The sequence below is a fragment of the Megalobrama amblycephala genome, linkage group LG18 (assembly GCF_018812025.1).
Source record: "Megalobrama amblycephala isolate DHTTF-2021 linkage group LG18, ASM1881202v1, whole genome shotgun sequence".
Lineage (NCBI taxonomy): Eukaryota > Metazoa > Chordata > Actinopteri > Cypriniformes > Xenocyprididae > Megalobrama > Megalobrama amblycephala.
In genome coordinates this window covers 26,166,116-26,183,179 of record NC_063061.1, presented here as the reverse complement: position 1 = coordinate 26,183,179, position 17,064 = coordinate 26,166,116, and the positions used below count along the sequence as shown (strand labels likewise).

At 36.9% G+C, this 17,064-nt stretch overlaps 1 protein-coding gene across 4 annotated transcripts in view; it reads left to right on the top strand.

Moving 5' to 3' along the window:
- The window catches only part of unc119b (unc-119 homolog b (C. elegans)), a 46,328-nt gene extending 29,310 nt beyond the window's left edge, over positions 1-17,018 (top strand). For all 4 annotated transcript variants that reach the window (XM_048165305.1, XM_048165308.1, XM_048165309.1 and 1 more), the window contains 4 exons: positions 1,915-2,028; positions 3,965-4,064; positions 5,892-6,064; positions 15,533-17,018. In XM_048165305.1, the coding sequence (XP_048021262.1) occupies positions 1,915-2,028; positions 3,965-4,064; positions 5,892-6,064; positions 15,533-15,645 (500 nt within the window). In that variant the 3' untranslated portion in view covers positions 15,646-17,018. The remainder of the gene's footprint in view (positions 1-1,914; positions 2,029-3,964; positions 4,065-5,891; positions 6,065-15,532) is intronic.
- Positions 17,019-17,064: the final 46 nt, after the last annotated feature.

The following is a 17,064-nucleotide window of genomic DNA, read 5'->3' as shown; positions in this document are numbered from 1 at the left end:
ACTACTTATAATGATGAACGAAATTGGCTAATTAATTGAACAATCGTGCCAATACACACACACACATATATATTAACTGACTCATCGCGTGTACGCCATGTAAATAGCAATCCGCCATGGCGCGAGCGCATCTCGCTCTTAAAGGGAATGGGAGATGACACTCTGATTGGTTTATTTCACGTTACGCCCAAACCACACCTATGAATAATGAAGCTACTTCAGACCAACCCATTTTAGATTTGCGCCGGGAAAATAGCAACAGCGCCGAGACCCACCCACAAAGTTACTTGCGCTTCGCGCTTTGACACTTGCGTTTCAGATCGTTAAAATAGGGCCCTTAGTCTTAATTCAGGAGTATACTCGCCAATACGGGCATTTTTGACAGAATTTTGTGTGAATATGTTCATTCAAGCGCAAGAACATATGAAAGAGGACTCAATTAAGTATTTGTGGCTTTCTAGGCACGCTTCATATGTGTGTTGTGAGTACTGAATGCATCTTCTTGCACTTGAATATTTAAATTGGCAAATCTTAAAAACACATTCAAATGATAAACTTTCATGACGATGCAGCACTAGCCCGATCGGGCAAGTGACAGTTCAGTCTACTGTCCCGAGCGTCATTCACGGTGGGCCCCGGGCCATCGGGCTGTCCTTATTGTTAAGCCCTTGTAACGATCAGTCGAGTTTACATCAATTAAAATGAGGTCAGATTATACTATAAAACAACGCAATAAAACTAGAATAACTTAGGCTGTTAAAAGTCAATTTTCACCATACCCTAAAACAGTCCATAAGAAACCTAGTGTGTTGCCAGTCCCAATGTGTAAGTGTCCACTGGTGTATATATAAAGTTTAACTGTAGAGATAATCCAATGAAAAAATGATGTGGTTTGTTGGAAAGGTAAGTCTATAAAAGTAACTCCACAGTCCAACTTGTTGATCACCCTTTGGTCATTTTGGCAGAGACCTTGATTGTTTGCCATGCTGCCTCCTTTATCCTGCTTTACTTCCTGTTTCCTGTCATGTGATCAGTCACATGACAGGCAGACCCAGACTCATTTAAATGCATACACACATTCAAATGGTTAAAAGGAATAAAATGGCTAAGACAACATGTAATCCAATTAAAACTCAAATATATATAAAATCACAATAATATATTGAGCAGGTAAAACATGTGTCCTTTGTGACGGTCACACCCTGATATATTGAAAACATTTTAATATATTAATTATAATAATGCCCCTGATGAGGTTGCATTCCTGGATGGTAAATGCTTATCAAAACCCTTAAAATCACAGATTTTGTCTAAGGGTAAGGTATTTTGTGTGTTTCCCGTACAGGCGACAATGTTGTCAAAACGATCCCACTTCACATGGATCTGCAAAAAAAAAAAAACCCTGCTGTATTATGCATGCCTGGCCAGTAGTTGGCGATGTCACTTGGTAAAAAAACACTATGTGCCTGTAGACTGAATACGTAATACGCATGCGTCACCATTTTCACATTGTCTTGTTTGTAGTTTAGATGGACAAAAACTTGCACTTTGAAATCCCTTGTCATGTAAACAAACAGCCAAAACCCATAAACAATTTTCTATTTTTAGTTGAAAACTGTGTTATGTAAATAGTTTTTGTTTGGGGTTAATTTTGGCGTTTTTGCTTTTTATTTTATAGGATAATTAAAGGTTTTCAGACAAATGTTGTTTTTGTTTTAAGATATATTTTTGGCATTATTGGCTTTTCTTCCAGTAAAGTCTCTGCTGTCCTATAAATACTAAATTATTAAGATGCCAATCTGAACTGCTGACATAATCATTACATTTGTGCTGATTCACAAAATGTATATAATGATTGTAGGGACCAGGAACATTAATAAATGTAGTTAAATTTGTTTCTTTTTCCCCCCACAGATTATCTGTGTAGTCCAGAAGACAATTTGTACAATATTGACTTCACACGGTTCAAGATCAGGGATATGGAGACAGGAACCGTACTGTTTGAGATAACCAAACCACCAGCCACAGGTGAGTGTGAGCAGCCACTTCCAGCCAGTTACTGATTCCAGTCATGTGATCAGCAGTATGGAGAGTGTACTGGATCTTATGGGTCTTACATCAATATATTTGATCTACTCTATATACCTGGCATCCTCAAATAGAGGATTGCGGTTCGGTTCCCAACCCTGCCTTGGTTCCAACTGGACTGCGAGACATAATGACAACGGTAACACCATTTTACCATTTCTACAGTTTAAAGTGAGCAGTGCGTCAAAACAATTGAGCATTACACACCACAAGCGCTCAGGGTTGTTTATGATAATGATCTTTCGGCACTATATTCTCTAATATTTTTATCTAGAGCCAAGCACGCTTCATTCAAGCCTTTTCCGTTCAGTGCATGTCACTTCTCTCCCCCACTAAAGACGTAAAGCGCCACTTTAAGAGCTGCAGATGACGTGGTTGTTTTAACAACAGTAGCAGAAACACGGTGAGCAGCAAAATAGATTGGTACTTTTGTTAAAACACTGCAGAAAACGAAAATGCAGCAAATATATAAATTGTTTTCTGTCATACATATATGGCTGTGACTGTTTAAACCAGGATTCTGACAAGACATCTACATTTAGCATTATTAATCAGCATGTTAAGAGCATTTCATAATAAACAATGTTATATTTGGGGAAATTATTTGTAGATGGCAAGGAAAGACAACTTAAACTTTGAAATTACTAGTTTGTTTTCCGCTCATGATACTGGCCCAATATCCTCATCTTTGACTATTTTGACTTTAGGATTTTGTTTCTTTCTAGAAAAAAAACTAAACTTTTATTACCAGAGCACACAGGCTGGCTTGATTTTGACAATCAAGTCCATGTTTTGAGCCTCTTATGAGCCATGTTGAGTAACAGTCCTTTTAGAAAAACTAACTTGTGGGTTTCACATTTGACATTACAAAGAAAAGTTTGCATGTGTGGTTACAGATAAAATCAATTAATCAGCTGCAGCAGTGTGATGTGATATGCTAACATATCAGATAAATTTTGTCCCTAAAAAGGTGTTTGTTAGTGCGAGGTTACCTTTTACAGTATGTAGTTATTTAGCAAAGTCATTTGGCTTTGACATTTGTATATTACAAATATTATTCCAGGGCTTTATAGACACCATTTTGAGTTTCACTATTCACTTTGAGAAGTCATGGGTCCTTTTATTATTAATTTTATGATTATTGTTTTCCAGTTTATGAACACCTGCAGTCTGAACAGACGAATGAGCAAAAGTGTATGAAGAATCTAATGATTTCACAAGCATGATATTAGGCAGAGCAGTTCAAAGGTTCTTTTTTTTGTTTGTTTGTTTGTTTGTTTTTACCCAAGGTCACATACCAAGTTTTATTTCACTAGGTAAAACCATTGCAAAACAAGTACAAGTTTTTTTTGTTTGTTTTTACTAAAAAAAAAAAAAAAAAAAAAAAAAAAAAAAATATATATATATATATATATATATATATATATATATATATATATATATATATATATATATATATATATATATATATATATATATATATATATATATATATATATATATATATATATATATATATAATATAAAATATATAATATATTGGCTAAGGATTTCCAGAGTTATTAATAATTTTCTGACCACTAGGTAGTACTGTTATGGCTGGTGAACTTCGGTAAGTTCACCGAAATAGAACAGAAGACTGACTTAGGATGCGATTCATGAAGTAACTGTGCAGTGAATGTGAATGATGTGCATTTGCTGTAGAAAAAACACCCATTCACAGCTTCAATGAGGAAAAAAAAGAAAAACTCTGCTTGTCTCTGCTATCTTGACACTTGGTTACACAATCATATGCAATTATGAACAGATATACCTGTTCATCAATTTTGTAATAACTTTCTCATTGTGATGTTGGTTTTATTTATTTATTTTCCAGATAAAGGAGGAGATAAAAGAGATGTTGATCCAAATGCTGGACGGTTTGTACGTTATCAGTTTACGCCGGCTTTCTTGCGGCTACGTCAAGTAGGAGCCACGTAAGTAGTTTTAAAATTAGTCCGTGTATACACTACCATTTAAAAGTATGGGGTTAGTAAGATGAACATTCCTCAGATTTTGATACAAGGCAGGATGGATCCATGCTTTCATGTTGTTTATGCCGTATGACCCTACCATCTAAATGTCACAGCAGCAATCATGACTTATCAGGCAATGTTTTCTATTGTCTCATTTTAGTGAGCCTGTGTGAATTGTAGCCTCAGTTTCCTTTTCTTGGCTGACAAGAGTGGCACCTGGTGAGGTCTTCTGCTGCTGTAGTCCATCTGCTTCAATGTTCGACATGATGTGCGTTCAGAGATGCTCTTCTGCAGACCTTAATTGTAACGAGTGGTTATTTGCGTTATTGTTGCCTTTCTATCAGCTCGAACCAGTCTGGCTGACCATTCTCCTCTGACCACTTGCATCAACAAGGCTTTTTTGCCCACAGAACTGCTGCTCACTGGAAATTTTCTTTTCTTTTTTTTTTTTTTTCTTCTTTTTTTACCATTCTCTGTAAACCCTAGAGATAATTGTGTGTGAAAATCCTAGTAGATCAGCAGTTTCTGAAATACTCAGACCAGCCCATCTGGCACCAACAATCATGCCACGTTCAAAGTCACTTAAATCACCTTTGTTCCCCATTCTGATGCTCTGAACTTCAACTTGTCTTGACCATGCCTACATGCCTAAATGCATTGAGTAGATATTGGCGTTAACAAGCAGTTGAACGGGTGTACCTAATAAAGTGGCCAGTGAGCATGTATAGGAAAGAAATTAATAATTTTATTCATCAAGGACAGTAAACACATTTTATTATGTTACAAAAGATTTCTATTTTATATAATTCCTGTTCTTTTGAACTGTCTATTCATCAAAGAATCCTGAAAAACATCAGTTTTCACAAAAATATTAAGCAACACAACTGTAAAATATTAAGCAACACAAAAATTGATAATTATAAGAAATGTTTGAGCACCAAATCAGCATATTATAATGATTTCTGAAGCAATCACAGAATGATATATGTTAATATATGTTGAAATGTAAAATGTTTATTTTGTATAATAATAATAATAATAATAATAATATTTAAGAATATTACTGTTTTACTGTATTTTTGTTCAAATAAACTGGTGAGCCTTGGTAAGGAGAAGAGACTTTTCAAAAACTTGTTACCAAAAATTTTTTTTACCAACCCCAAACTTTTGAATGGTAATATATATTGCCCTTTATTGCACAATTTACCTAGAAACCATAAGGTCACGTTCAACCAATCAAAACTATATTAGTTCAAATTCAAATGTCTGTTAAAATAAACAGTAGAGTGAAGTTACTTAATGAACCCATGCAGAATATCATTAAATATTTGCATAACTAGATCATCACTGTAGTCCTGTCCTATCATATTGTCCTCTCTTCTAAAGAGATTACAAATTTAGAAAATAAACAGAGTAGCACATGAAATGACAGACAGTTGATATTTATTAGTGGAGCTGTCTCATATTCCTCTACAACGGGCGCATGCTTATTGAGGTCAGAAATAATAATCAAAACAAAGCAAGCATAAATAATTTCTCTAAATTAAACCTGTCGAATAAATCACATAATCATGCTAAAGGGCAGAATGTAGAGGTAGATGCCATGAAAGTTTCTCATTATAAATGATGAATCCAGTTCAAATAATACATTGAGGAAAGGAATGCTGAACAGTCATAGGAAATTTAACAAGTAAACAGCTATCTAAATTTCCCCAAGTGAAGATCTATATAAATGAACACTGAAGGGCCAAAACTCTGACCTTGTCTACCTTGTTTTTGTGTTTTTAGTGTTGAATTCACAGTAGGAGACATCCCCATCAATAACTTCCGGATGATCGAGAGGCATTATTTCCGTGAACAGCTGCTGAAGAGCTTCGACTTTGAGTTTGGCTTCTGCATCCCCAGCAGCAAGAACACCTGTGAACACATCTATGAGTTCCCCCCGCTCTCAGAGGATCTCAGTAAGTGCCATGAAAATTGTAAATGGAGGTTGGGAGTTCTGCATGCATGCATGAATTAAAAAATTTAAACACTTTGAACATTTTATCCTTTATATATATATATATATATATATATATATATATATATATATATATATATATATATATATATATATATATATATATATATATATATATATATATATATATATATATATATATATATATATATATATAAATACACACACACACACACATACACACATATACACACTATATTGCCAAAAGTTTTGGGACGCCTGCCTTTACGTGCACATGAACTTTAATGAAATCCCATTCTTAATTCGTAGGGTTTAATATAGAGTTGGCCCACCCTTTGCAGCTATAAGAGCCTTAACTCTTCTGGGAAGGCTTTCCACAAGGTTTAGGAGTGGGTTTATGGGATTTTTTGACCATTCTTCTAGAAGCGCATTTGTGAGGTCAGGCAGTGATGTTGCCGAGAAGGCCTGGCTCGCAGTCTCCGCTCTAATTCATCCCAAAGGTGTTCTATCGGTGGAGGTCAGGACTCTATGCAGGCCAGTCAAGTTCCTCCACACCAAACTTGCTCATCCATGTCTTTATGGACCTTGCTTTGTGCAGTGGTGTGCAGTCATGTTGGAACAGGAAGGGGCCATCCCCAAACTGTTCCTACAAAGTTGGGAGCATGAAATGGTCCAAAATGTCTTGGTATGCTGAAGCATTAAGAGTTCCTTTCACTGGAACTAAGGGGCCAAGCTCAACCCCTAAAAAAACAACCTCACACCATAATCTCCCCTCCACCAAACTTTACACTTGGCACAATGCAGTCAGGCAAGTACCGTTCTCCTGGCAACCGCCAAACCCAGACTTATTCATCGGATTGCCAGACAGAAAAGCATGATTCTTCACTCCAGAGAACACGTCTCCACTGCTCTAGAGTCCAGTGGCAGCGTGCTTTACACCACTGCATCTGACGCTTTGCATTGCACTTGGTGATGTAAGGCTTGGATACAGCGGCTCGGCCATGGAAACCCATCCCATGAAGCTCTCTACGCACTGTTCTTGAGCTAATCTGAAGGCCACACGAAGTTTGGAGGTCTGTAGCTATTGACTCTGCAGAAAGTTGGCGACTTCCGCGCACTGTGCGCCTCAGCATGTGCTGACCCCCCTCTGTGATTTTACGTGGCCTACCACTTCGTGACCGAGTTGCTGTTGTTCCCAATTGCTTCCACTTTGTGATACCACTAACAGTTGACGGTGGAATATTTAGTAGTGAGGAAATTTCACGAATGGACTTATTGCACAGGTGGCAACTTATCATGGTACCATGCTTGAATTCACTGAGCTCCTGAGAGTGACCCATTCTTTCACAAATGTTTGTAGAATCAGTCTGCATGCCTAGGTGCTTGATTTTATACACCTGTGGCCATGGAAGTGATTGGAACACCTGAATTCAGTTATTTGGAGGGGTGTCCCAATACTTTTGGCAATATAGTGTGTGTGTGTGTGTCCTGGTCAGAATTATTGCCACCCTTGGTAAATATGATCAAAGACGGCTGTGAAAATGGGGTCAGAAAGCCTAAAAAAATATATCAAACAGCACCTACATCAGCACATGTTGTTTGGGAGGGTTTCAAGAAAAAAAATCTTCTGCTCTCATGCAAAAACAAGCTCCAGCACATTCAGTTGTCAGACAATACTGGAACTTCAAATTGGACTGGGTTCTATGGTCAGATGAAACAAAACAAAAAACAAACAAACAAAAAAAGAGCTTTTTGGCAGCAAACCCACCAGATGCCTTTCTTGCAAACAGGGATGAAAAGTACCCCATGCCCACAGTTAAACATACTGAAATTGTGGGCCTATTTTTCCGCTATAGGTCCTGAACATCTTGTTCAGATACATGGCCTCATGGATTCTATCAAATACCAAAAGATAAATCAAAACCTGACCTCCTCTGCTAGAAATCGTATAATGGGTCATGGTTGGATCTTCCAACAGGTTGATAATCCAAAAACAAATCCCAGTCCCATGCCCTAAACCCTATAGAAAATGAAGGGAGGTGAACTGAAGATGAGAAGCACCAGCATGGACAGTGAATTTGAAAGATCTGGAGAGATTCTGTATGGGGGACGGTATCTGATGTCTTGTCAGTTGTTCTCCAAACTCATCAGGCATTATAGAAGAAGACTCAGAACTGCTATCTTGGTAAAAGGAGGCAAATAGTATTGAATAAAAGGGTTCCATTAATTGTGGCGGAAGTGTACAAGAGAAACATTTTTCAATTTATTTCATTTCGATTTATTTATTTCAATTTGTTTACTTAAATGAAAGGTTAGATTTGAGATAAAAAAAAAAAAAATAAAAAAAATTAATAAAAGATCAGCAGGATAAACAATGACGATTTATTTTTACAGGTTTCTTTTTTCATTTTGACACACTATTGTCTGTTTTTGCTGCATTTTGCCAAGGAAATATTAGCCTCAGCAGAAATGGTGTGCATCTCCGAGCAACACAGTAGGTGTTTTCCTCAATGTGAAAATGGCTTTGCGGCTGCGCAGGCTGATGTTAAATGACGTACCGCAAGAGCGATTAGAGAGCAGACATCTCTGTATCCTTTTAAATCTCTCCCGTGGTCACCGATCAGTCGACACAGCTCTGCTTCAAGATATCGGCCCCTATACCCTCATTCACTATTCCCTATTCCACTAATATCGTTTACTTGAGGGAGAAAATGAAAACGAGTGAGTGAATTCAGACACTGAAAGGACTGCTGCTTTTACATAGTTTGTGCTTGCCTTGTAATAATCATTTGAAATTTGCAAACTGGCAGCTACAGTAGTAATGAAAAGATTGATCTTGATCTCTGTCATGGAAGCTATGTACACAAAAACATTAAAGGTGCCCTAGAATTGACATTTTACAAGATGTAAAATAAGTCTGAGGTGTCCCCAGAATGCATCTGTGAAGTACACCGTAGATTTTTTTTTATTATACCATGTTTTAACTGCCTATTTTGGAGTGGCATTAAAAATGCTCTGATTTGGGGTGTGTAGACCTTTAAATGCTTGTGCTCCCTGCCCCCAAGCGCGCAACTCCAGTAAACATTGCTACAGACAGATATTTTTAAACATAGCACAGACTACAAGCGTTTTCAGGTTAAAAATGAAAATAACGGCATGGCTCTGGTCTCCGTGAATACAGTAAGAAACATGATGAAATATAAATGTGGTAACAAAACATTTAGAAAGACAATTTACAAATATCACTAAATATAACATGATATCATGGATCATGAACAGTTATTATGGATCCATCTGCCATTTTTGCTATTGTCATTGCTTGCATGCTTCACAATACCTGCAGAATGTTTGATTCGGCTATGCTGCTCCACGATGTTAATACTGCCTTGCCTTGAACATGGGCTGGTATATGCAAAAGTTGGGGGCATACATATTAATGATCCCGACTGTTGCGTCACTGTCGGTGTTATGTTAAAATTTGCCTGTTTTTCCGTGGCGTTTTTCAGGCACGAGATTTACATATGAAGGAGGAAACAATGGTGTTTGAGGCTCATGGTATGTCATTTTCCATGTACAGAACTCTTATTATTCAACTATGCCAAGTTAAATTCAATTTTCAATTCTAGGGCACATTTAAAGGAACACTTTGAAATCACATCGAATCTCAATGGGGAAAAATATGCTGGATATCTATACTGATATGAACTGGGTAATGTGTTAGGAATGAAAGGATGACCCACCCAAACTGGTCATGCTGAATAATGTTAGAGGCCGCATAACTTTCTCCATGGCTTCTCCAGACCCTTTCAAATCTGTCATATGTGCTCAGGGTGAACCTGCTCTCATCTGAAAAGCATAGGGCACCAGTGGCAGACCTGCCAATTCTGGTGTTCAATGGCAAATGCCAATCGAGCTCCACTGTGCCGGGCAGTGAGCACAGGGCCCACTAGAGTAGGGGTTCCCAAACTTTTCAGCCCAGACCCCCAAAATAATGATGACAGTGACTCGCGACCCCCACTATCCTCGGAGGTGGTTAAAGTATACAGACGTTGTGCGCAATGGCGCACACGCACTAACGCCTGTTTCACACATAATCTGTTTGCTGTGCATATGCGGTGTGTATTTTTTCCTTGCCCATATTAACGGATTAGAGCGTTCACACTGCACGTGAATGCAGTCCGGCAGTGCGTTCCAGGAGCGGTACGTCTGCAGCAGTGCAGCGATCATTTACGCACAGTCTATTTTTGCTGTGCTGCACCACGCTGAATCAAAATGATAGCGCACTGTTTGCATTAAAATAAACATGTATTGACCCGAAAAACTAGTAATTTCATGATAGATGCATATAATTTAAAGTCTCTGTTACATAGTCAACACGTGGCTTTTTTGCCTCAAGGAAAATGGCACCTTACCTGGCATTTAGGTGAACAAGGAGACATAATGGATAGCACTCGTCTCTTCGTGAAGGTGGAAAGATACATTTCTTTATGACTTGAGGGATTTCTTGTAAAAAGATTTAAAAGGAAAGAAAAGGCGAGAGTCACCTGTTTTTGTCTATTTTAAGTTTTAATTTAAAATGTTTGTGATTTTAACATAAAGCTTGTTTAAATGTTTTGCCACTTGCATGAGCAACGTAATATATAAATCTAAAGTATTACTTTATATAAATATAAAGTAATGAATTTAATAAAACGTTTAAATGTAGTGCGTTTAAATGTGACATCTATGAAATATAGTGTATACAAAGAGAATTGCAATGCTGACAAGCCATGTTCAGTAACAACTTTTGGATTTGAAATAAAAATAAGTAAATTTTGTGTTTGTGATAAGCAGCCACAGATCAGTTGCTCACTGCAAACATGGCATATGTGAAAGCACAATAGCGCGTGCTGCTCCGGCAACGTACTGCAAAGGCATGACGGTGGTGCTTCTCGGCTCTCCTCCGCTGGTCTCCCTGCATCGTCTTTGGTCGATATTAACCAATGTTTAATTTTGACAAAACTACTAGTGATCGACCGATATTGATTTTTTGTTTTTGTTTTTTTTATTTAGAACCGATACGATAATTTGTGTTTATGTGCCCGATAACCGATATGCAGAACCGATATTTATTTACTGTTATACTTCTGTTTTTGACATGATTACAACACCACTGAACTGAACAAACCATTTTATTTATAACAATCACTCCCTCCTTGCATAGAAAACAAAACAAATCTTATTTATACACCAATAAATAGAGGGGTATGAAAGTGCAAAAAATAAAAAAGTGCACTTTTACTAAACTGTTTTTGTTAAAAAAAAAAAAAAATCTTCGATGAGATAAAAAAACAAAACAAAAATATAGCTGCAAGCAGCAATGGCGGGCCCAAGCCCAGTGGCACTGCCAACCCGGTGGCTTCAGGGCAGTTGTGCAAAGCGGGCAATAGGCATTTAAAAGGGGTAAACATAAAAGGACAATGTCAAAGTTATTTGAATACACCACATTTACTGCAGCAGCTGGTGCCCATATGATCACAAACCACAACAGCCACATCCATAAGATTTTGATGAATTTAGATGAATTTCATGTCATAGAATGTCATAGGTCAATTCCAAATAAGTGCAGAATATCATCCTAATCTGCCATGTCTGTTTTTCACAGACAACCTCTATAAAAATTCCAGAGCAAATTATATACTGTTATTTGCTCAAACTCCACAGTGCTCTGAAAAATCTAATCCAGTTTTAATGCGAATGTCTGTGATTGCTGATGTTGTATTATTCGAACACTTCTCTTCATGTGTTTTTTGACCTCCCTGAACTATCATTTGTGCACCACCTTCTAAAATTTATAAATAGATCCAAATCACAGAAACTGTAAAGATGATTTTAATATCAGTCTCAGGTAATAGTAAGGTACATGTCTAAATTTTTCTGCTCACTTATGCAAGTTTATTTTAAACAGCCACTTTTATATAATAAAGTGAAATTTACTTAAATAGTGATTTTTAATAAATTTAAATAAACCACAGAGAGGGAGAGAGAGGGTGAAAAATCCACATTCAAACCAAAATATTGGACTTCCTGTTGGTCAGAGCTAATGACTATAAATTAAAAAGTTGTCCTGCTTAATTAGAACAATATGTGTACCGAGTTTGATGACTGTAGGTTAAATTAACCCCCCACTTTTTTCAAAAGGTGGCGCTATAGAGGCCCTCCTTCCTGCCCGTTTCTGAGGCTTTGCCCATGTCTACTGGATAACAATCCTGACATATGAGTTGAGTTTCATGCAATTTGAAGCATGCTAAGTGTCTCAAACCCATCCAAAACGAATATTGAAGTTTGATCTGTTGCTATGGCAACAGTGTTTGAAAAATATTAAAAATCTTTTTACAGGTCTACCAATTAAAAAAAAAAAAAAAAAAAGTAAACCACCTGAAAAAATAGCATTGCTATTTCACAGGAGTCATATCAACTTTGCAGTAGTGTTAATTTCGTCAGACGAGACGAGACGAAATATGTTCGTCAACGACCTTTTTTTTTTCATGACTAAGACGAGACGATGACAAGACTGCACCACTGTCCAAAAACGCTGACTAAGACTAAATTAACATGCATTATTGTTGACGAAAAAAGACGAGACGAAAATGTTTTGTATAAAATAAAAACTAAGATAAAACCTCTCACATTTTCGTCTACAATCGTCTCTGCTTTTTCATCAGCTGTTCAGAACGAGTTTGCGGCTTTGATACTGACAAAAAGTCAGAATGTGTCATCATAACTGACGGGAAACACTGCGGACAAAGAATTCACATTAAGCAGGTTATATATATTTTATGTTAACTAACTTATTTTGCCACATGCATGTGTGGGTCTTCACATCACGGGCGCGGAAAGTGGGGGTGCTGTAAATGCATGTTTGTTCATTGACATTTATTTGTAATAAACACTCTGAGTTGGCGATTTAAAAAGTTTTATTTTTATGTTAAATTATGCAAGGGATAATGCAGAGCGAGGCGGTTGTTATAGCTAATACAACCCCAACAGGCTGATTAGGCTGACTACCTACCAAATAATTCAATAATTTGACACAAAATTATGATTTAAAAAGGAGTTTGATTTAAAAACGATTGTATTGCTTCCGCTAAAGAAAATAGTGCACTCCGTCTCTACGGTTAGAGTCCTGTGTGTCCATGGCAATGCTCTGTTTTTCATGGCAACGGTGTGTTATAGTTAGCAGCGGTCTGTTATCAAGAAATAAAATAGTGTGTGCGTAGAAAGAATTCGTCCACACGCCGCTCAAAAAAAAAAAAAAATCCTGAGCGCAAGTCCACCGTCTAGGCAGGCTTTTTGTGTTAAATGATGTTTCCTGTCGCTGCGCAGGTTCTTTTATTGTACATGACAGCTTATGTCCCGATGACCAGTCTTTGCATTACGATTAAAAGCAGTATCAATAAAGTAAAAAAAATGTGATGTGCAGTCAAGTTCGAGTGTATGCACTGTTTAAACGAGTGTTCTCAACTTCTCACTGATACTTTTGTGATTCGCGGAGTTTTGACAAGTTTTATAGCCTTGATATTGTTTCTTATTCAAAAGTGGTGACAGAAAAACTAAGCACCCCCAACCTGAAACCTCTTCCCATGCCCCTGTCACAATCACATCATAATCAAAATAATAATTAGGCTTAAAAGCAAATGTATATGTAAGGGAATCAAGTTTAACAATTACATATAATATTGCTCCAAATATCATCAATAATGGTGTGTGCAATACCATGTATAACTTGCATTAAGTTGGTAATTTACTTTATACTTATATATAATATAGTTTTGATCTTAGGCTTTTCATTAAGTTATTTATTTCCACTATAACACGTGTGTTCCTGATATTATTGCATTTAATGAGGCCTCGTTGTATTTATTCTTACAATAGCTTCTAGATGTGGTCAAGCAACCAGCCAGGAAAGAGGAGAGGCCATCTATGTCTGACTAAAAACCTTTGTAACTTAAGTTGTCAGTCTCAGTAATAATGTGTTATTTTAAAAAAAAGACTAAACATTTTTGACTAAAACTAGACTAAAATTAAAAGACTTTTAGTCGACTAAAACTTGACTAAGATACCTTGAGTTTTCTTTTGACTAAAACTAGACTAAAATGATGAGACGTTTAGTCGACTAAAACTTGACTAACAAAAAAAGATATGTGAATGACTAAATATGACTAAAACTAACAAGGACATTTGCCACAAGACTAAGACTAAGACTAAATTAAAAATAGGTGACGAAATTAACACTACTTTGCAGAAATGTAATACTTCATTTTAAACTACAATTTTAGTAGATTTATAAGCTGTTTAATAGGCTAAAGAGTGAAGAATAATTTGCTGGATAATGTTAAATAACTGGATAATATTCTCTGGAATATTGGAATATAACAAACAAAACATTGTATTTTTTTGCATTTCTCAACTGGTATGTTATATCAGAATTATTAATAATGTTTTTGTCATTCTAGATTATGAAATATCTGCTGACAAAGTGCTGTTTATGCATTTACACAGAACTATACTCAAACTGCGATCGCTCGCAGAGATAATAATTAATTTCCATAAGTTGTGTTTACTTGGATGTTTATTAGCGAATTAATGGTTATATAGAAAATGTTTATACAATTACGGTGTTTTAAACAAGTGAATCTTGTTCTACCTAGAGTAACTGCCTGTCTCCTGGAATATACTCCATGCTCTTGAGACTGTGTTGGGCAACACAGCAAACCTTCTGGCAATAGCACGTATTGATGTGCCATCCTGGAGGAGTTAGACTGGTTGTGCAACCTCTATAGGGTTCAGGTATCGCCTCATGCTACCAGTAGTGAGACTGACCCCAGCCAAATGTAAAACTAGTGAAAAACTGTAAAAAAAGGATGATTAGGGATAAAAATGTCAGTGGCCTCCACCTGTAAAACCATTCCTGTTTTGGAGGTCATCTCATTGTTGCCCAAGCAGCTGAAACTGATTAACAACCCCCCTCTGCTACTTAAACTCCTGGGATATTGATCTGGTCAGTTAACTCTCGTGACTCTCACAGGGCATTATGGGTGTTCTCTAGCCATAGAGCATACATCGCTTGTACACTCATTATTGTGGTGCATTGTGGGATTGAATGAGTGCACTCGATAATGTCAACTATGGTTTTGGACACCACTGCAATCGAGTGAACCGATGGTTCAATGGCCCATTCTTAAAAAGAGCCATTTACTTAATTCCTGAATTAATCAGCTGTTTGTTTGAATGAATCGAATGAATGAATGATTTAATTACTTACTCATTTAGGCATTTACCGCCACCTACTGGCAGTTTTAGTTTCTTAGGGTATCACTTCATTAAAAAAATTCATTAAAAAAAATTCACATTATCTTCATATCTTAGTGGTTGTTTGAGCTCTCTGACGTGTTTTCTCTTGTTTCAGTACGTGAGATGATCCTCCATCCTTACGAGACACAGTCCGACAGCTTTTACTTTGTGGACAACAAGCTGGTCATGCACAACAAAGCAGATTACTCATACAGCGGAGGCCCGTAGGACAGCGGTGGGATGGGACTGAGGCAAAGAGTTTGACTGACAGACCTAAGAACCAATCACATGTCTTTGTCCAGCAGTCACGCCCTCCTCGAATCAGTGTCATAGACGACCACCTGCAGTGCGCCATGCCTGTTTTTGAAATCTAGTCGTCTCATAAGGTCTTGTCTGATGCATACATATCCTACTCTGATTTCACACTGCCATTGTTCACATCAGCATATTATATTTTGTAACTAACCCCAAACATGAGCAAATTCACTCCAGTCCCATGTTTTTTATGGGCAAGGCGCTGTAATGTGAATGGTACTTAGGTGTTGCTATTCATCTTGTACGCGTGCACGTGTGTGTGTGTGTGTGTGTGTGTGTGTGTGTGTGTGTGTGTGTGTGTGTGTGTGTGTGTGTGTGTGTGTGAGAGGGGGGCGTCTAAGTGGGCCGTCCTCACAGTTTAACACAGATACGACCATTATATATTGTTGATGTTGAGTATTACTTTCCCTGTCGGAATAAGTTACATCAGAATTTCATACTTGTGAACTTTTCATCCTAAATAGAATATAATAATTTTATGGTGAGACCTTGACATAATTGATAGATTTGTGTTGCATTAGATATATTTTGATACATGAACAAACTTGCTTAATTTTGAGATGTTGATTATTTGTGTGGAAAACAAAAACAAAAATCAAGCAAAAAATGAAGTCAAATCAATTTAAAAGGAGTTCATGGTGCACATCAGTCATGGATCTGCGGATACTAGGAACTTTTGCGTTCATAGGTCCTGATTATACATAAATCATGCTGCGAACCTCATGTTTGTATAGATTAAACAACATTTGTGAAAAACGTATGCCGAAAAGGGAACATGGCACACGTTACAAGCCTTGACATTTCAAATGTTCTGGTTCATGTGGTTTCTTTTTGTCTTTGTAAAAACAAAAGGAAAGAAATATCTGTTTTCAACTGTCTAAAGAAAAGTAGTTCAAAGAGATCAAGAGATGGCGCCTCTTCTCATCTCTCCATCACACATTCCAGTGAGCCAGCCCCTCACGGCTGTTTAGTGCACATAGCAGAGGTTAGTTTTAATGTCTTATCCAAGGATCCTTGTGTTCATAGTGCAAAAAGTGCATTTAGGAGAATGATTTAAAGAGAACCTATTTTTGGTTTATAAGTAAAGGAGGCTTTCAGGACTTAAGTGTGTAAAATGGAGGAATAACTTGAAAAAATGTTTCTAGTCATACATGTAACAGCTTTATTTATAATTGTGATTTATTGTAAATGATTTTGAGAGGGGAGAAAATGAAACGTATGTTTTGGACAGTTCAAACGCCTGTCTGGAATAAAATAAATAAATGTTGATTTTCTTTTGGAGACTACTGAAGTTGTCTTTTTTTTCTTATAGCCATTCATTTTCTTAAAAAT